The sequence below is a fragment of the Rana temporaria genome, chromosome 3 (genome assembly GCF_905171775.1).
Source record: "Rana temporaria chromosome 3, aRanTem1.1, whole genome shotgun sequence".
NCBI lineage: Eukaryota > Metazoa > Chordata > Amphibia > Anura > Ranidae > Rana > Rana temporaria.
In genome coordinates, this window is record NC_053491.1 from 74,461,023 (window position 1) to 74,482,758 (window position 21,736).

At 40.3% G+C, this 21,736-nt stretch overlaps 1 protein-coding gene across 1 annotated transcript in view; it reads left to right on the forward strand.

Annotated features, from left to right (window-relative positions):
- Positions 1 to 21,530, forward strand: part of LIPC (lipase C, hepatic type) — a 212,728-nt gene extending 191,198 nt beyond the window's left edge. Inside the window, exons 9-11 of the mRNA XM_040342761.1 lie at positions 4,736 to 4,856; positions 19,833 to 20,036; positions 21,258 to 21,530. Coding sequence (XP_040198695.1) covers positions 4,736 to 4,856; positions 19,833 to 20,036; positions 21,258 to 21,369 — 437 coding nt within the window. The 3' untranslated portion in view covers positions 21,370 to 21,530. The remainder of the gene's footprint in view (positions 1 to 4,735; positions 4,857 to 19,832; positions 20,037 to 21,257) is intronic.
- The last annotated feature ends 206 nt before the right edge of the window (positions 21,531 to 21,736 follow it).

Consider the following 21,736-nt stretch of genomic DNA (forward strand, 5'->3'; position numbering starts at 1 on the left):
TAAAGAAGCTGAAGGTAAAGCTGATGAACTGGCCAAGCATTTCTCCAGACCTAAACCCTATTGAGCATCTGTGGGGCATCCTCAAATGGAAAGTGGAGAAGCACCAGCTCTGTAATGTCATCATGGAAGAGGACTCCAATGGCAACCTGTGAATATCTGGTGAACTCCCTGCAAAGAGGGTTAAGGCAGTTCTGGAAAATAATGAATAGTTGCCACACAAAATATTGACACTTTGGGCCCAATGTGGACTTTTTCACTGGCTGTGTGTTGAGTTATTTTGAGGGGATAGCAAATTTACATTGTTATACAAGCTGTATACTCACTACTTTACATTGTAGCAAAGTGTAATTTCTTCAGCGTTGTCACTTGAAAAGTTCTAAAAAAAGATTTACAAAAATGTGAGGGGTGTACTCACTTTTGTGAGATACTGTGTGTGTGTGTGTATATATATATATATATATATATATATATATATATATATATATATATATATATATATAAACATATAGAAAATGTGCATAAATATGTAAAAGTGCAGAAACTTTTTGGAGACCCCTCGTATATGGAATGGGTTACAACAAATTACAAAATGAAACATGAATGAAAAAGTGGATACATGGATTAAGAATTTTTATAATTTATTTATTTTATTTATTTATTTATGTACCCATTTTACTTATATTTCACTTTTAAACAGTTATGTAATTTGATGCAACCAATTCAATATACACGCAGTTTTCTTTGTAAGACTAATAAATCAAATTGTCCAATTTTATCACAAACAAATTTACATATCTTTCTCATATTTTAATAATATACATATATTTATATATGCAATTTTTAACTAATGAAGAAAACAGATCCAGACCCCCAAAATGCTTTAGCCACCCTTGCCAACATTTATTTAAAAAGATAAAAAAAACAGTTTTGGACATGTATCTTTGAGTGTGGTGCTTTGCATTCCAGCTATATTCTTCTGTTTTGACATTTGTCAAGACTTTTCTGTGTACTTGAGTTGCCTTCTCAGTGCAGAGGAACTTTGATTAATCTACCAGACAGTACTTTTCAAGAACCAGCACCAGCCACCTACCTTTTGCTGACCTCAAACAATATTCCTCCAGTCTCAATGGCTAAATAGAATGGCAGTTGGGAAAATGGAAAGTAGCATATATGCTGCAGGAGGGCATGATTAGGTGAGCCTCTTGCTTTGTCCTGCATGAACATATCATTACACTTTTTTATTAGTTATCAGAACATAAAATAACAAATAAAGACATTAGGAAAAGTATAACAGGATTCACATCATTACAGTTACATAGTACAGTGGAACCTCGGATAGCGAGTAACGCGGTTTAACGAGCGTCTCGCAATACAAGCACTGTATTTTTTTAAATCCTAACTCGGTTTGCCAGTGTTGTCTTGCAAAACGAGCAGGATTCAAGCCAAAGCGGTGTTCAGTATCATTCGAAGCTGTTCGGAAATGCTCGCAAATACTCCATTCCCAAGGTTTGCCAAGGTCAGTTGAGCTGTCCTCTGGCCTTTCCGTGTGTTTCCGAGGCTCTACGGCTCCCTCCCACCTCTGGCCACATGCGATATTGCATGCCATTGAAGTCAATGCAGAACAAATTATTTTAGTTTCCATTGACTTCAATGGGGAAACTCGCTTTGATATGCTTACTTTGAATTATGAGCATTCTCCTGGAATGGATTATGCTCGTAATCAGAGGTTCCGCTGTATAGCGAATGCATTTTTGATAAATATTACATCTAATATTGTCTGATAGTATATTATAACTAAGTAGATATAAAACTGAGGATACAGGAACAATGGGCCAGATTCGGATACAATTACGTTGCTCCACGGCAGCGTAACGTATCTGATTTACGTTACACCGCCGCAGGTTTACAGCGTAAGTGCCTGATTCTCAAAACTCTTACCTGTAAACTTGCGGCGGTGTAACGTAAATGCGCTCGGCGCAAGCCCGTCCAATTCAAATGGGGCGTCATTTGTTTCGATGTTAACGTTAATGGCGTCCAGCGCCATTCACGGACGACTTACGCAAACGACGTGGTTTTTTAAATTTCGACGCGGGAACGACGGCCATACTTAACATGGCTTAGAACAATTAGGGCTCAGCCCTAATTTTACGCGGCGTAACTCGACGGAAACGACGTAAAGTTAGATCGACGGGCAGCGCGGACGTTCGGGAATCGCCATAACTAGTCATTTGCATATTCTACGCCGACCGCAATGGCCTCGCCACCTAGCGGCCGGCCTAGAATTGCATCCTTAAGATCCGACAGTGTAATTCAATTACAGCTGTCGGATCTTAGGGCTAGCTATGCGTAACTGATTCTATGAATCAGTCGCATAGTTAGGACGGCCGGAACACAGAGATACGACGGCGTATCAGGAGATACGCCGTCGTATCTCTTTTGTGAATCTGGCCCAATGTTCATAATTCTGCATATCTATCTGGCAGACAAAATAGTACCTATATGCTTTGTTCTGTAATACACCACACCAGTTCTTTAATAAATGAACCCATAACTTACATATTTGGGAAGCTGCTTCCTAAAGGAGCCATAGATCAGGGTGTCTGTGTATTGACCTAGTTATGGTCTTATGAGATTTAACATATTCTAATCTGTAGCATTAGCAATCTTCCCTAGACCATTCTTCTCGCTATTTAATTATAAACTGAAGCCAATTTCCTGGAGAACAGTATGCTTACTTCTAATATAACTATATGCGTACCAGAAGACACTGCCTGAATCCCAATGTGCACAATTTTACTGTAGCTTTCCTTTTTTGTCAGCCAAAAGGAACATATGCGGAAGGCCAGCCAAGCACAAGAAAGGCTCAGTAATTGCTCTCCGACACCTGAAAGCATTTCCATTCTGCATATAGACTAACATTTAAAGCTTTAATTAGACTGCTAAGGATTCATTGTTACAAATGAGAGAACTGCTGCTACAGAATATTTGTGTCTCTGTAAAGAAATATATTAACTTCTATGTGATGACACAGGAAAGTTCCAACGGGTAGATACAATAAAGCAGGACCATGAGTAATGATGATGTGAAAAATGTAGTAAGCCATCGCAAATCATTAGATGTCATTTTTGTGCTAATCTGACTACAGTAAAGTAAAGAGTGATTGGTATAATGGGATCTGTTATTTGCCCATCATCACTGCTTTTTGGTATTAGTGAACAAAAGTAAATTGTTCACTCCTGTAAAAAAAAAAAAAAAAAAAAAGAATTTAACGACATCTGCAGAGATAGGAACAAAAATAGTACTTTTGGTCAAAAGAGTGCTACAAAATCAGCAATTGTATTACAAAGCAATGAGGCACGAGGACCTTTAAATATTCCTGGAAGTGGAACTTCAGTAATTTTGTCATCTTTCCATCTATTAAATCTTCTGCCCTTGTTGTTTTAACTTTGGATAGTAAAACATTTTTTTCTGCCAGTAAATACCTTATACAGCCCACTTCCTGTTTCTTGTCTGGAAAAAAGCCTAGGCTTATGACATCATGCACAGCTCTCTCTCCTGAGAGTTTGTTAGGAAGGGAGGGGGTGAGTCATAAGCGGGCCAATGAGAGCTTCAGAGCTGGAGGTGTGCCTCTGTGAGTCTGTGTAAATCTAGGATGTGAACAGGCTGCAGCTTCAGTTGCCCACAGTTAAAATGATTGCAGCCAGACTCAAAGTCCTAATCTGAGCCGTCGTATCTATGCGACTGATTCTTAGAATCAGTTACGCATAGATATCCATTAGATCCGACAGCCGTCGGATCTAAACTGCAATTTTTTTTGACCGCTAGGTGGCGCTTCCTTCGGATTCCCCGTCAAGTATGCAAATTAGCTAGATACGCGAATTCTCGAACGTACGCGTGGCCGACGCAGTAAAGTTACAACGTTTACGCTAGGCTTTTCCCGGCATAAAGTTGCCCCTGCTATATGAGGCGCAGCCAATGTTAAGTATGGCCGTGGTTCCCGCGTCGAAATTTTAAAAAGTTACGTCGTTTGCGTCCGTGAATGGGGCTGGACGTCATTTACGTTCACGTCGAAACCAATGACGTCCTTGCGACGTCATTTGGAGCAATGCACACTGGGATATTTTACGGACGGCGCATCCGCAGTTCGTTCGGCGCGGGGACGAGCTTCATTTAAATGATACACGCCCCCTACCCTGCGTCGGCCGTGCATACGTTCGGGAATTCGCGTATCTAGCTAATTTGCATAGAAAATGAGGTCTCCATGGGTATAAATTTGAATTTTTAACCAGGTCACAAAATAGCATCTTGCAGTACTTTTGCAAAGCACCATAAAATGTTAGCATTATATAAATCAGAATATTACAATTGTGTCGTCTTCTTTTGTATATAATGAAATTATAACCACTGAGTTGCTCAAAAAAGTTGCATAAATATCAAAAACTTATTTTTCTAGGCAGGTGACAGGTAACAACTGGAGCTTTTCTGAAAAGTTGACATGAACCTAAAACATCTTTGGAGGAGGAATCTTTCACAAGAATTCCAAATAGCTGAAAATAAATTGCAGAGAGCCAAACTGTGTCTTACTCCATTCCCTAAGCTGTGTTAATAAAGATGGAGTTATTAACCTAGAGAATATTAAATAAGCACAACTGATTTCTAATCACTTACATGCTTTGCTATACAATACAAATATTTTCACTTTTCATTAAGAACATTACTCTGCTTGTCTCTGCAGTTTTTCATTACCAGTTCAGGATCCAAATAACCAACCAAATTGAGGATAAACAGTTGAATCCACAGTTAACAGTTTCCCTGACAGGAACCAAGAAAGAAGTTGACACTGTACCTTTAATTATGTAAGTTTTATATGTTTGTGTCTTATGGGATTTGTACATAGCGGCATTCTTACAAATGGCTGAAAAATAATATATAATGATATACAGAGTAAGTGTGTGTATATATATATATATAAAACGTTGACAAATGTGTTTTACATTTTTGGGGTAAATATGACATATTTAATAGGAATATTTATTATAGCAAATGCAGATCTAGGCTTTTTAATATATATTTACTGGGTTTTATTAACTGCTTTGCTTAAAAAAAAGCTAGTGTTTAGCTGAATAACTAAAGGCAGATTTCATGAATAAGGCTTGAGACTGAGAGAACTTTAAAGGGGTTGTTTTTTTTCTTTGTCTGAATATCGCACTTCCTGTTCCTCCTCAGTAAACTTGCTCCATCATCCAAGGGAGGGGGTGATCACACTGACTAACCCCTAGCCAGAACGGCTCGGATGATGGGGACAAGCTTACTGAGGAGGAACAGGAAGTGAGAAATTCAGACAAAGAAAAAAAAACATTTAGAAGGGAAATCGAAAGAAACGTTAAGTGAACCAACCATGCACAAGCTTAAATGAACCTATTTAGAAAATAAAAAAACAAACCTTTACAACCCCTTTAAAGTTCTCTCAGTCCCAAGCCTTATTCATGAAATCTACCTTTAGTTATTCAGCTAAACACTAGCTTTTTTAAGCAAAGTAGTAATAAAACCCAGTAAATATATTTTAACCACTTAACCCCCGGACCATATTGCTGCCCAAAGACCAGAGCACTTTTTGCGGGACTGCGTCGCTTTAACTGACAATTGCGCGGTCGTGCGACGTGGATCCCAAACAAAATTGGCGTCCTTTTTTTCCCACAAATAGAGCTTTCTTTTGGTGGTATTTGATCACCTCTGCGGTTTTTATTTTTTGCGCTATAAACAAAAATAGAGCGACAATTTTGAAAAAAATGAATATTTTTTACTTTTTGCTGTAATAAATATCCCCCAAAAATATATAAACTTTTTTTTTCCTCAGTTTAGGCCGATACGTATTCTTCTACATATTTTTCGTAAAAAAATCGCAATAAGCGTTTATTGACTGGTTTGCGCAAAAGTTATAGCCTATACAAAATAGGGGGTATTTTTATGGCATTTTTATTAATATATTTTTTTTACTAGTAATGGTGGCGATCAGCGATGTTTTTCGGTACTGCGACATTATGGCGGACACTTCGGACACTTTTGACACATTTTTGGGACCATTGGCATTTTTATAGCGATCAGTGCTATAAAAATGCATTGGATTACTATAAAAATGCCACTGGCAGTGAAGGAGTTAACACTAGGGGGGCAGGGAAGGAGTTAAGTATGTTCCCTGGGTGTGTTCTAACTTTGGGGGGGTGGCCTCACTAGGGCAAATCACTGATCTTCTGTTCATACATTGTATGTACATAGGATCAGCATTTCCCCCCCTGACATGATCGGGAGCTGTGTGTTTACACACACAGCTCCCGGTCCCCGCTCTGTAACGAGCAATCGCGGGTGCCCGGTGGCGATCGCGCGCGCCCCTAGTGGCCTGCGAGAGAGCCGACGTAGAGCTACGGGCTCTCGCGCAGGGGAGCCAACCTGCCGCCGTAAAACGACGGCGGCAGGTCGGCAAGTAGTTAAAAAGCCTAGATCTGCATTTGCTATAATAAATATTCCTATTAAATATGTCATATTTACAACCCCTTTAATTACAAGTTATTTTTTTTGCAATTATGAACAGCTCTTGGGTTATTAGATATTACATCCTAAAGTGCTATCAGCATACTCAAAACCAAATTTGTATATAAAGGTTTTTTAAAGTGCTTAAACAAAGATTCACAAATAAACATATGAAAGTGCTTCATCAAAACCCATGTGCAAAGTACGCATGTGCTACAGAACTTCAATATAAGGCCACATTGGGGTCATAGTTGTAGGTTACTGTGATAAGTGGGGGAGAATTCAGAAGAGATTGGTGCTGCTATTAAAGCACAGCGGACCTACTTATTTAAATTTAACAGGTCAAAACCCTTCAGTGAGTGAGTGAGCACTTTTGAGGGGAGAGGGGGAGCACCTGTGCAATATCAAAGAGTGGTAATGTCATGTGATCATAAGAAGGGAAGACACTTTAAATGTGGACTTTGCAAAGGTTTAAGTGAAGCACTTTCATATGTTTATATGTGAATGCTTGTTTGTGTTAACTACTGCAATACTGAGCACTTTCACCCCCTTCCTGCCCAAGCAAAATTTAAGCTTCCAATGGCAATTGCAGAGGCATGCAACACGATACCCATATGACATTTTTATAATTTTTTTCACACAGATAGAGCTTTCTTTCGGTGGTATTTAATCACCACTGGGTTGCTAAATAAACAAAAAAAGACCAACAATTTTAAAAATGTTATTTGTTTCTGTTATAAAATGTTGCAAATAAATAATCTTCCTTCACAAATTTAGGCCAAACTGTATTCTGCTACATTTCTTAGGTAAAAATAACACAAATCTTTGTGGAAAGGAGCCAGTTCAAGGTATTTACCAAGAGGCATGGCGAGTTTTTTGAAATTGTCTTTTTTTACAGCGTTGTTATATAACCAGTGTGGCAGCGATCAGGGATACTGACTGGTGACAGAATGTTTTTTTAACCACTTCCATACAGGGCACTTATACACCTTCCCGCCCAGACCAATTTCTAGCTTTCAGCGCTGTTGCACTTAGAATGACAATTGCGCGGTCATGCTACACTGTACCCAAACTAAATTTTAATCATTTTGTACCCACAAATAGAGCTTTATTTTGGTGGTATTTGATCACCTCTGGGATATTTATTTTCTGCAAAAAAAATAAAAAAATGACCAAAAATTTTGAAAAAAAAAACGTTTATTTTTTTCTGTTATAAAACATTGTAAATAAGTATGTTTTCTCCTTCACTGATGGGCACTGATGGTACTGCACTGACGGGCACTGAAAAGGCGGCACTGATGGGCACCGATGAGGTGGCACTGATGTGGTGGCATTGATGGGCACTAATATGCGGCACTGATGGGCGGCACGGATGGGCACTGATAGGCGGCACAGATAGGCGGCATGGATGGGCTTGGATAGGCGGCACGGATAGGTGGCACAAATGGGCACAGATAGGCTGGGCACGGATAGGTGGCACGGATGGGCACGGATAGGTGGCACGGATGGGCACTGATAGGTGGCACGGATGGGCACTGATAGGCAGCACGGATGGGCACTGATAGGCGGCACGGATGGGCACTATCGTATGTGTTGTACTAATGGATGCCAATCAGTGCCAAACAATGCCTGCCAATCAGTGATGCCCATTGTGGGCACTGATTGGCATCGATTGCGGCACTGATTGGCATCCATTTTTTGTGTCCTCATTCCTGGTGGTCTAGGGTGGCATAATTTTTTTTTTTAATCCCTGGTGGTCTAGTGGGCATCCCTGGTGGTCCAGTGGGCATTCTCGAGGGGTCTGTACTGATAATCGATCAGCACAAACCCCCCCACTGTCACAACAGCAGCTGATCGGCTCTACTCTATTCGCGTCTGATAGACGCGAGTGAGGAAAAGCCGATTACCGGCTTTTCCTGTTTACATCGTGATCAGCCGTGATTGGACACGGCTGATCACGTGGTAAAGAGTCTCCGTGAGAGACTCTTTACCTTGATGGGGGGTTGCGGGGTGTCAGACTGACACTCTAACTACGATCGCCGCGATGCGCGCCCCCGGGGGCGCGCAGCGGCCTTAAAATCCTGAGGACGTCATATGACGTCCACTCAGGATTCTACAACCACTTTGCCGACGTCAATTTGTCATTGGCGGGCGGCAAGTGGTTAAACACATAGTGACCAGAGCAATACAGTGTTACTGTAGTAACACTGTACCTACTCTGGGGAAATTATCAGTATTTTTTATTTTATTTTACACATTATGATTGCTTATACCACTGAATTTTACTTTTATAAGCAACCATTTTTACTGAATAAAATTAATTCAGTGTGTACTTTTGTGGTTAGCTGTGATTGGCCACAGCTAATTACATGGTACAGATGGGCTGTGTCTGGCTCTGTCTGTACCATGTGATCACTATGACCAATCACAGAGATCAACACAATAGTACACAATAGATGGCATGAATGAAAGCTATCCATTGTGTACAATTGTCATGTGATCTGCTGTGGCCAGTACACTGGCTAGTACACTGATCAGTCATCCGTTGTGTCCTGTGGACACAGCAGGTGACAGATTGAGCTGCAATAAGGGGCATGCACCAGGTGCAATGCAGGACGATGTCATATGACCTGCCTGGCCCATAGACAAATGACAGCCGGGTGGGTACCATGTAATCACTGTGATCAATCACAGCAGATCACATAATTGTACACAATAATTGTACACAATGGATGGCTTTCATTCATGCCATCTATTGTGTACTATTGTGATGATCTCTGTGATCAGTCAAAGTGATCACATGGCACAGAAAGGGCCAGTCACAGCCCATCAGTACCATGTGATTAGCTGTGGCCAATCAAAGCTAATTGGTTAAGCTCCTTAAAAACCTTATGCATGAATTTTGATTTGAGTATACTCACAGCACTTTATATATAATCTTATAACCTGAACACTGTTCATAATTGCAAAAAATTGTTTATAACACGCATACATTGCATGCCTGACAAATCAGCTAGGTAGTGATGTTTGAAATTATTAGCATTTTTGCCCTTTTTTTGTTTTAATTGTGAAGATTGTTTTGCAAATCACTAAGCATAGATTCCATTGAAAGCAGTTTTCTATAACTGTCTTCTATAAGCGCAACAAATTTGTTCTAAATACATTTTAGTTTAATTACAGGAAAGCCCTGCGTATCTTTATGAAACACAGAATGCTCTGCAAAACAAGTGCTATGGAGGCACCCAGCATTAAATAATTTTTGTAAAATTAACATTTAAAATAAATAGCATGAAAAATCGAAAAGAGCAATTTTAAAACTTAAAATAATTACATTACATTTCCCCAAAACATTCTTATTTCCCTGGCAGTTAGCGAGAGCGAGAGAAAGAAAGATACTGTGGCCCACAGAAATATCAGTATGGATTAAGCATTTTATGTGTTACTCTGTTTCTCCTCTGCGTGGGTCTTTTAAATGTCTGGTACCTCTGCTACTCTGCTGTGCAGTTAACACCACTCTTATGCCGCATACACACGATCAGTTCGTCTGATGAATACGGTCTGATGGACCGTTTTCATCAGACGAACCGATCGTGTGTGGGCCCCATCAGTTTTTTATCCATCAGTCAAAAAACTAGGAACTTGCTTTAAAATTATCTGATGGTTAAAAAACCGATAGAAAAAAAAAACGATCGTCTGTGGGTAAGTCCATCGGTTAAAAATCCACGCATGATCAGAATCAAGTCGACGCATGCTCGGAAACATTGAACTTCATTTTTCTCAGCACGTCGTTGTGTTTTACGTCACCGCGTTCTGACACGATCGTTTTTTTAACCTATGGTGTGTAGGGACGACTGATCATCAGTCGGCTTCATCGGATATATGATGAAAAAATCCATCAGACCGTTTTCATCAGATGAACTGATCGTGTGTAGAGGGCATAACTGATACAGACTACTTTGGTAACCTTCCACCTTTGAATAATATCCATGTTTGAGGGCCCTATACACCTGTCTCATTGACTTATACTCTGCCTTATGTTATGACTGACAACTCTTCCCACTTTAGTGATACCTGAAGTTGATCTACTACTTCACAGACAAGGTTTAATTAACGGTCACCACAGTTTCGATATAACACTTCTGACTAATCAATATATGGGCACACAACTTACACACGTACAGTCAGAAATCATTAAAGGATAAGTTCACCTTTGTACAAAAAATAATAAATGCACGTAAACAAAGTGCAGTTGTTATTTTTTGTATTAGGAGCCTGTAAAGCATTGCACCCAGAGATCAGCAGATCACCAATGTCATGCAGGTCTTCTCCACACTGTCAGTGTATCTGCTTACTCATACATTCTATAAAGGTAAGCTGATACTCGCCAACAGGAAGACTCAATGAACTACCAAAGCGACCAATGCACCATGTATGAATGATGTGGCCATGTGGGCAGAGCCCCGCACGGCATCGCTTTTTAATGAGAAATATCTCATCCCAATCTGAACAACCTCACAGTTTCAAGGCCTTCCTCCCCTCTATCAGATAAACTGTCAAGGACAAGCAAGAGACCAAGGAGCAGCAACAAGATAATGAGCAAAAAGGAGATCCAAACCAGGCAAAACACAGTAATCTTCAACTTTGACAAATACTGAAATTCAAGTACTCAATAATGGCTTGGCCTTTGTCTCCTGTACAATAATTGACTATGACTACTGTACTGGGTTGATGTAATTAAACCTAAATCAATGAGCTTCTCCTTCTTTAGGAACAGGGCGATAACGCATAGGGTCAGCATTCACTAAAGCTTCTATTTTTTTATTAAAATATGTTATACTTACCTGCTCTGTGCAATGGTATTGCATGGAGCAGCCCCGCTGGCACTCCTGGCTCCACCTCTTCAGCAAGTGCCCCCATAGAAAGATGCTTTCCGTAATGGCACTCATGTGGGCTGGCGCCCAAGCTGCCCTGTGTCTATAGACACAGACAGGGTGGCTCAGCCCCTCCCCCTTATCACATAATTTGATTGACAGCAGAGGGAGCCAATGGCTCCCACTGCTGTCAATCTGCCCAGTGAGAAGGGAGAGAGCCGAGAGTCGCTGCTTTTGTGCATATCTCTAGATCAAAATCAGGCCCAGGTAAGTAGGTAGTATGGGGGATCCTCTGGAACAGAAGGTTTTTTACCTTAATGCACAGAAGTAAAAAAAACTTTAGCCTAAACAACCACTTCAACTTCAAATTGATGAACTGTAAGGCTTTTAACCACTTGACAACTGGGCACTTAAACACCCTTAATAACCAGACCAATTTTCAGGTTTCGGTGCTCTCACATTTTGAATGACAATAACTCAGTTATACAACACTAACCAAATGAAATTTTTGTCCTTTTTTTCCCCACAAATAGAGCTTTCTTTTGGTGGTATTTGATCACCTCTGCGGTTTTTATTTTTTCCGCTATAAATGAAAAAAGAAAGAAAATTTTGTAAAAAAGTAATTTTTTTCATAAATTTGGCCTAAAATGTATACTGCTACATATCTTTGGTAAAAAAAAAAAAAATTGGGTTATTATTTAGTCTGGGTGAAAGTTATAGGGTCTACAAGCTATGGTACCAATTACTGAAAATTGATCAATTTGATCACACCCGATGTACTGACAGCCTCTCTCATTTCTTGAGACCCTAACATGCCAGAAAAGTACAAATACCCCCCAAATGACCCCTTTTTGGAAAGAAGACATTCCAAGGTATTTAGAAAGAGGCATGGTGAGTTTTTAGAAGTTGTAATTTTTTCCCACAATTCTTTGCAAAATCAAGATTTTTTTTTTTTTCACAAAATGTTCATATTCGCCGGTTATTTCTCACACACAGCATATGCATAACACTAATTACACCCCAAAACACATTCTGCTATTCCTCCCGAGTATGCCGATACCAAATGTGTGAGACTTTTACACAGCGTGGCCACATACAGAGGCCCGACATGCAGGGAGCACCATCAGGCGTTCTGGAACACCCAGACCAATTCTGACATTCCTCTCCTACATGGAAAAATCACCATTTATTTGCTAGAAAATTACATAGAACCCCAAAACATTATATATGCTTTTTTAGCAAAAACCCTAGAGAATACAATGGCGGTCGTTGCAACTTTTTATCGCGCACGTTATTTTCGCAGCAATTGTTCGAATGCGTTTTTTTGGAAATAAAACGGTTTTGTGCTTTTAAAAAAAAAAACATTAAAGTTAGCCCAATGTTTTTGCATAATATGAAAGATGAAGTTACGCTGAGTCAATAGATACCCAACATGTCACCCTTCAATATTGCACACGCTTGTGGAATGGCGCCAAACTTCGCTACTTAAAAATCCCCATAGGCGACGCTTTAAATATTTTTACTGGTTACATCTTTTTAGTTGGAGAAGAGCTCTAGGGCCAAAAGTATTGCTCTTGCTCCAACGTTCGCAGCGATACCTCACATGTGTGGTTTGAACACCGTTTTCATATGTGGGCGGGACTTACGTGTGCGGTCGCTTCTGTATACGAGCACGCAGGAACAGGGGCGCTTTAAAAAAAATATATTTTTATTGTTCATTTCACTTTATTTATTTTAGTTTGATACGTTTTTCCCCAAAAATAAATGTTTTGATCACTTTTATTCCTATTACAAGGAATGTAAACATCCCTTGTAATAGGAATATAGCATGACAGGTCCTCTTTACAGTGAGATGTGGGGTCAATAAGACCCCACATCTCACCTCTAGGCTGGGAAGCCTGAAAAAAAATAAAAAAAAAATAAAACGATCCTGGTTTCGATCGTAGCGGTGAGTCAGAAGAGGCACCGGAGGGAGAAGGGAGGGGAGACATCCCCTTTCGCCTCCCGTAAGAACAATCAAGAGGCGGAACAGCCGACATGATTGTTCTTATGGTGTAGGGCATCGCCGGCTGAAAAAAATGATATCTGAATGATGCCTGTAGCTGCACAAAGTCAAGGTCATGACGGCTGGCGGGGGCGGGAAGTGGTTAAAACGCATTTTTTTCCCAGAGTATTTTCTGGGTACTGCAGAGTATTAGCCGGGGTATTGCAGAGTATTGGCCGGGGTATTGCAGAGTATTGGTGTTGGGGTATTGCAGAGTATTAGCCGGGGTATTGCAGAGTATTGGTGCGGGGGTATTGCAGAGTATTAGCCGGGGTATTGCAGAGTATTGGTGTTGGGGTATTGCAGAGTATTGGTGTTGGGGAATTGCAGAGTATTGGTGCGGGGGTATTGCAGAGTATTGGTGCGGGGGTATTGCAGAGTATTGGTGCGGGGGTATTGCAGAGTATTGGTGCGGGGGTATTGCAGAGTATTGGTGCGGGGGTATTGCAGAGTATTGGTGCGGGGGTATTGCAGAGTAATTGCGCAGAGTAATTGTGCAGGGCTATTGCAGAGTATTGCCGGGGAGTAATGCAGAGTATTGCCGGGGAGTAATGCAGAGTATTGCCGGGGAGTAATGCAGAGTATTGCCGGGGAGTAATGCAGAGTATTGCCGGGGAGTAATGCAGAGTATTGCGCAGGGGAGTAATGCAGAGTATTGCGCAGGGGAGTAATGCAGAGTATTGCGCAGGGGGGTATGCAGAGTATTGAGCAGGGGGGGTATGCAGAGTATTGCGCAGGGGGTGGTATGCAGAGTATTGCGCAGGGGGTGGTATGCAGAGTATTGCGCAGGGGGGTATGCAGAGTATTGCGCAGGGGGGTATGCAGAGTATTTTGCAGGGGGGTATGCAGAGTATTGCGCAGGGGGGTATGCAGAGTATTGCGAAGGGGGGTATGCAGAGTATTGCACAGGGGAGGTATGCAGAGTATTTCGCAGGGGGGTATGCAGAGTATTGCGCAGGGGGGTATGCAGAGTATTGCGCAGGGGGGTATGCAGAGTATTGCGCAGGGGGGGGGGGGGGTATGCAGAGTATTGCGCAGGGGGGGGTATGCAGAGTATTTCGCAGGGGGGGTATGCAGAGTATTTCGCAGGGGGGGTATGCAGAGTATTTCGCAGGGGGGTATGCAGAGTATTTCGCAGGGGGGTATGCAGAGTATTTCGCAGGGGGGTATGCAGAGTATTGCGCAGGGGGGTATGCAGAGTATTGCGAAGGGGGGTATGCAGAGTATTGCGCAGGGGAGGTATGCAGAGTATTTCGCAGGGGGGTATGCAGAGTATTGCGCAGGGGGGTATGCAGAGTCATTGGACGGAGCGATCACATGGTAAACGGCCGCTATCAGCGGCCGTTTACCGCGATTCGTGATCGGCCGGGTCCTCTGGACCCGGCGGTCACGGATGTTCCCGTGTGCGCGCCCCAGGGGACGCGCGGGAGAGAGACTCTGGGAGGACGTACATTGACGCCCTCCCAGAGTTAACCACCCGCCCTGTAGACGTATATTGCCTATGGGGCGGTTACCAAGTGGTTAAAGCATCTATGAATGATTTTGGGTATAGTGTTCCACTGTCTTCTGCAATTTTAAAGCCGACATGTTTGGCATTTTTTCACTAAAATTGCCTTGTGTGTATTTTTTTTATGCAAATCTGGATTTAGTAAATAGTTGTGCTAATACTGTGTGGCAAAAAAAATTGCAACTGCCACAGATTTATTCTCCAGGGTCTCACCTTTCAGGTATATAATATTTTGGAGGTTTAACCACTTAAGGACCGCCTCCTGCACATATACGTCGGCAGAATGGCACGGCTGGGCACAAGCACGTACAGGTACATCCTCTTTAAGTGCCCAGCCGTGGGTCGCGGGGGCGCGCCCGCGACCTGGTCCGAAGCTCCGTGACCGCGGGACCCGCGGACCGGATCGCCGCTGGAGTCCCACGATCGGTCCCCGGAGCTGAAGAACGAGGAGAGCTGTGTGTAAACATGATATTACATCTGAAATGGACCATGAATTCACTTGAATTTTAACTGAAATCCTTCCTGCAGACATAAGGGACAATGATAGGTGCCAATGTTGCGCCATAATAGCTTTTTCATGCTGGTTTTAAGGCATGATGCGGTATTGTAAAAACAATACAGTTGTGCTCATAAGTTTACATACCCGTACAGAATTTATGATTTCTTGGCCATTTTTCAGAGAATATGAATGAAAAAACAAAAACATTTCTTACACTTATGGTTAGTGTTTGGCTGAAGCCATTTATTATCAATCAATTGTTTACTCTTTTTGAATCATATTGGCAACATAAGCTACGCAAATGACCCTGATCAAAAGTTTACATTCCCCAGTTCTTTATACTGTGTATTGCCCCCTTTAACATCAATGACAGCTTGAAGTCTTTCGTGGTATTTGTGGATGAGGCTCTTTATCTTTTCAGATGGTAAAGCTGCCCATTCCTCTTGGCAAAAAGCCTCCAGTTCCTGTAAATTCTTGGGCTGTTTGAGATCTTCCCAGAGTGGCTCAATGATATTGAGGTCAGGAGACTGAGAAGGCCACTATAGAATCTTCACTTAATTCTGCTGTAGCCAATAACAGGTCGACTTGGTCTTGTGTTTTGGATCATTGTCATGTTGGAATGTCAAAGTATGACGCATGCGCAGCTTCCTGGCTTATGAGTGCAAATGTTCCTCCAGTTTTTTTTGATAACATACTGCATTCATCTTGCCATCAATTTAGACCAAATTTCCTGTGCCGTTGTAGCTCACACATCCCCAAAACATCAGCGATCCACCTCTGTGTTTCACAGTAGGAATGGTGTACCTATCATATGCCTTGTTGACTCCTCTTCAAATGTAACCTTTATGGTTGTGGCCAAAAAGCAAAATGTTGGTCTCATCACTCAAAATGACTTTGTACAAGAAGGTTTGAGGCTTGTCTCTGTGATGTCTGGCATATTGTAAGTGGGATACTTTGTGGCATTTGTGTAGTAATGGCTTTCTTCTGGCGACTCAACCATGTAGCCCATGTCCTGCATTTCACCTGAAGTTATTTGTGGGTTTTTCTTTGCATCCTGAACAATTGTCCTGGCAGTCGTGGCTGAAATTTTAGTTGGTCTACCTGACCGTGGTTTGGTTTCAACAGAACCCCTTATTATCCATTTCTTGATTAGAGTTTGAACACTGGCAGTACCGGTAATTATACCTCTGCTGAGCATCTACGCATCCGCAATTCTGCTGATTTTTTATTGTCATTGTGTATGTATATATTGAGAAGGGGACACTGGGGGAAGCAATAAAAGTTTTAAACTATCCAAACAGTATTACGCTATGTAGTGTATTCTGTCATTGTTTACATGAGCCAGAGAATCCCATCTCTATACAGCATGAGGAGATTCTAGTAAGAAGAGAAGGCTATATGCTGATATTGGAAGGCTTATTTGACTTATCCTTGTAAGTGCATACCCAAGAGGGGTTTTCCTGGTTGCACGTGGTGGTATACTGGTGATTGGTGTGCTGTGAAGAGGATTTATCTCACCGCTGTCATCTACATATTATACTTCTTTGAGCACCTCTCTTTTTTATATCTATCATCTACCTTTATGATGTTTACCACATAAAGAAGTTTGTTCACTCCAATAAGAACAAAGAGTGCTGCTACAATTTTTATTGGACTTTAGGGTTCTGTATGGATTGTTTGTTATTTAGAGTTTGAACACTGCTGATTGGCATTCTTAATTCCTTGGATATCTTTTCATACCCCTTTCCAGTTTTATACAGTTCAACTACCTTTTCCTTTGACAATTTGACAATTCTTTTGCTTTCTCCATGACTCTGAATCGTCAATGCAGCACTGGATGAAAGTTGCAAGGGTCTGTCAGGAGTCTACTATTACAATACTTCGTTTAATCCTATGCTTTATTTTTTTTCTCTGGAGAAATGTCACATTCCTTCTGTCTATAATTTGGAGCGAAGTACTCTTACATTTCCCATGATCTCCTATTCAACAAGATCGTTCCTTATTCCTTTACTTTTTTATCTGATTGCATTACCTTTCCCCTCATCATTTCTTTCACGTCTACTTTCCAATAGCTGCCTTAAACAACTCAAATTTCAGCCTAACTCTGCAGAATCGGACAAAATTTGAGCCGTTCATATTACTGTCAGCACCACTCAGCTGAAAAAAGTTGATTTTTTTTAAATGAATTTTTATAAATGTATGTATGTTTTTATATGTATAAATACATTGAAGGTATAGTCCCCAAAAATGGTACGGCAGCTGCTAAAATAATAGTTAAATGCAATGAAGGAGAACCAAAATAGACAATAATACATGTAGTGAGTATAATAAATATTTAGCAAATCAGTACCATTAAAAAGTCTCCATAAACATAAATATGCCATGTTAATTATATAAAGGAAAAAATGTATTATTGCATCCAATCAGTCCCTCTGTAAAATGCCCATAAAAAAGGTGGAAGTAGAAACTTGAGCTGATTGGAGAAATAATTGATGACCAAACTAATGAAAGGGGAGTGGCAGATGGCATGCACACAACATGCGCACATAATGTACATGTGTGAGTGAGAAACTTATATAGCGCAACACATGCAAACTGAATAGCCTCTGGGCTGTGATGTGACAAGGTCATTGTTTCTCCACATGCTGACATAGAATGAAATGATTGGTGGTCACAAACAGGGGCCATTTTACTGCACAAAACATATCATAAACATGGCACTCTCCCATTGAAGCCATAGTGTAGGCAAAATGTCGAGTAGCGTACAAAAGCACTTTGATTTATTAGTAAAAAACAGCATATTTATATGGAAAGAAGCAGAATAAGCAAACCAATAGAGAAATAGCACAGAAAGATAAAATTAACAGCAAAGGAGAAAAGTAAACTACATAAAGACAGATGATTGCAGATATGTGAGAACCAAAAACGTAAGATGGTAAGACAGAGAAAGAAAAAATGGAAAAAGAAAATACAATCCCGAAAAAGATCAGATAGAAAAGTAAAGGAATAAGGTAAGACTGTTGGATAGATGATGAGAGATAAATCAAAGAAGGTATTTAGCTCATAGTCACAGTGTAGTGTGACAGAAAGAGTATCTCTCCAGAGAAAAAGGTTATAGTTTCAGATCAGATGAAGAAGTTATGTGATAGAGCATTTCTCTAAAGAACGAACAAAGAAAAGATATATGGCTGCTGGTTTCTGCAAGATATCCTTTTTTTTTTTTAGCATCTTTTAAGCGTTTGAGAAAACCAACACTTACCCCCTTGATGACCAAGTCCATTTTTTGCGATACGGCATTGCGTTATTTTAACTGACAATAGCGCGGTAATGCAACGCTGAACCCCAAAAAAATGTTGTCCTTTTTTTCTCACAAATAGAGCTTCCTTTTGGTGGTATTTGATCCCCTCTGCGGTTTTCATTTTTTGCACTATAAACAAAAATTTTGAAAAAAATAAATTATATATAGTTTTAACTTTCTGCTATAAAACATATCCAATAAAAAAAATCCAGAAAAATTTAATTCATCAATTTAGGCCAATATGTATTCTGCTACATGTTTTTGGTAGAGAAAAAGAAAAAAATCACAATAAGCATATATTGATCGGTTTGTGCAAAAGTTATAGGGTTTACAAAAAAGGGGATATACCGTATTTATGGCAGTTGTATTATTTATTTATTTTTTTACTTGTAATGACAGTGATCAATGATTTTTTAGCGGGACCGCAAAATTGGGGCAGACAAATCGGACACCTAGCTGAAACTTTTTGGTGACATTCAGTGACATGAATACAGTGATCAGTTCTAAAAATATTTTGTATAAATGGCAGGGAAGGGGTTAACATCAGGGAGGGGCGATCAAAGGGTTAAGTGTATTCGCAAATTGTGCTTTCTTACTGTGGGGGGGATGGGCTCAATGCATGGATCCATGTTCCTGATTAGCAGAAAGGCTAGATTACAGTGTCAATATGCCTGACAGCACAATGGTCTGCTTGTTTACATTGGCAGACCGCTGTTCTGTCTCTTTGGGGAGTGATCCCCCTGTGGCCAATAAGCACGCGATCGTGCCTTCGGTGGCGCGCATGTACGCCCCCGTTGGCTATTGACAGACTCACATACAGGTACGTGATTTTGCACAATAGAGCCGCCTTGCTGCAGTATATGTACAGCAGGCAGGCGGTCGGGAAGTGGTTAATGTTGAAATGGGTTAGATGCGCAAAGTAATGAAGCACATCACTTTTGCAATTATAAAACATTATCATTCCCATAACAGGACATTTTTTTTACAATATAAAATAAGGCCTGTGTGTGTTGTATGTATCATATCTTACATTGTTCTAGAAAACATTGAATTGATGAAACTGATGCATATCATTTCTTTTTCAGAACTGAAGGTATAAAAAAAAGCGGAACCTACTCTTTCCTCATTACACTAGATGATGACATTGGAGACCTGATGATGATCAGATTAAAGTGGGATGGTATTAACAATATAAAGAATTTGTGGTACACCATTCAGACAAAGATAGTCGATCTCCCAGGACTCATAGTGAAGAAAATACGGGTAACAGCAGGAGAGACCCAGGAAAGGTTGGTCAACTTATACTGTTTTAGGCTAATGTGGTGTGATACACACAGGGCTTTTTTGCAGCTGGAACTTGGTGAAACTGCTCCCTCCTCACTTGTAAACACATGTTTGGCTTCTGTGTTTACAAGTGAAAGCTTGTCTCCCAACGATCTGTTCCCCTGAGCGGCTCCCACTAAGTGCAGGATGAGGACAAGTGAGATGCAGGTGCCCAGGGTGCAGTGCAGATGCCTACATCCCTGCAAGTGAGAGAGCCGGAGCCACCTACAGTGTTCAAACTCCCCCCAACTCTGCACTTGATACCTAAAGGGGCACTAAATACCCATCCTCCCACTGTAAGTAAAATTTGAACACATACACTATTTGATCCGGTTTGGTGGATGTGTGGGGGTTTGGGAAGTCCTGGTAGAGTTCCTGCACGTATATTCTGAGAAAAAAAGTGCTGGATACACATATTAGAAACTTACTATCAACAAAACATTGCCACAGAGCATTATACTGCGATATTTTTTATTTGATAAATATGACAGAATTGCTAGGTCGGATCATCTTGGTTCCCAGATACAAGAGAAAAAAACAGATTTACACAAGCAATATAAAGTTAGTCATTTACTGTAATAAAAAAAAATAAAAAAAAGGCTTTCAAAATTTGACTTGGAATATTTTGTGACTAATCTACACATGGATTCAAGGTGGTAAAAACATTTTGATTAAAGTTTGTGAAATGAACCTTGAGAATGAAACCAATAACAGCAATAATGATTATAAAATTTAGAGCTTATAAGTGAGGAAATCTATTTTTGTAAAATTTCTCATTCACCCTTCCTATACATCAACACTCCATGTTGGTTTGATTGTCTCAATCTAGCAACCTGAGATGTGATTGTAGTGTATGGAATCTGATCTTGCATTCAGCGGACTTGAATTTGGGACAGTTTGTTTTGCGATACACTAACTACCATACCATACGAATAGTATTACCCGAGGTTCTCAGCTTCCTGATAATCCCTAGTCAAACATATTCATAAATAATTATGGACAGTTTTATAAATTTTAGATTTGAAAATCAGAAAAAAACACTCATATTTATACCTTTTAATGTTATAAATTACAAAAAAAATAAAAATCAGTCTTTAAGACTGGGGACAAATGAAAAGCGTTTGCCAACATATTTTTCATAAAATAATGGTGCCTGAGTGTCTTACAAACTCTAATTTCCTTCTCAGAGTCACATTTTGCTCAGAAAACATTGACAACTTCAAACTACTTCCAGATCAAGTGAGGACTTATGTGAGATGCTCAAATAAACTGAAGAGGAAAAAATCCCAAAAGTTGTAGACAGAAAAATGCGGCATGAGAACAGAAAAAAAAATCAATTAAAGATTCTTTTCTGCTGGCCTGAAAATGTACATTTTATTGATTTTCCTTCTCCATCAAAATAACAGACCATTGCTCACTTTTTGTGCAATATAAAATAAACTACATTTTCAGTAGCAAAATTGCTGTTATTATTTGCACATTTTACACACTTTTGTATGGACATGTCATTGTTTTACTGCATTTACTTTGCTATAAAGATCTACAGCATTTACAGTGATGCGAAAAAGTACACCTCATGAAAAATGACTTATTCAACATATCCAGAAAGGCAAACATAAGATCTTCATTCAAATGGTGTCTACAGATAAAGGTGACATACTTGAAT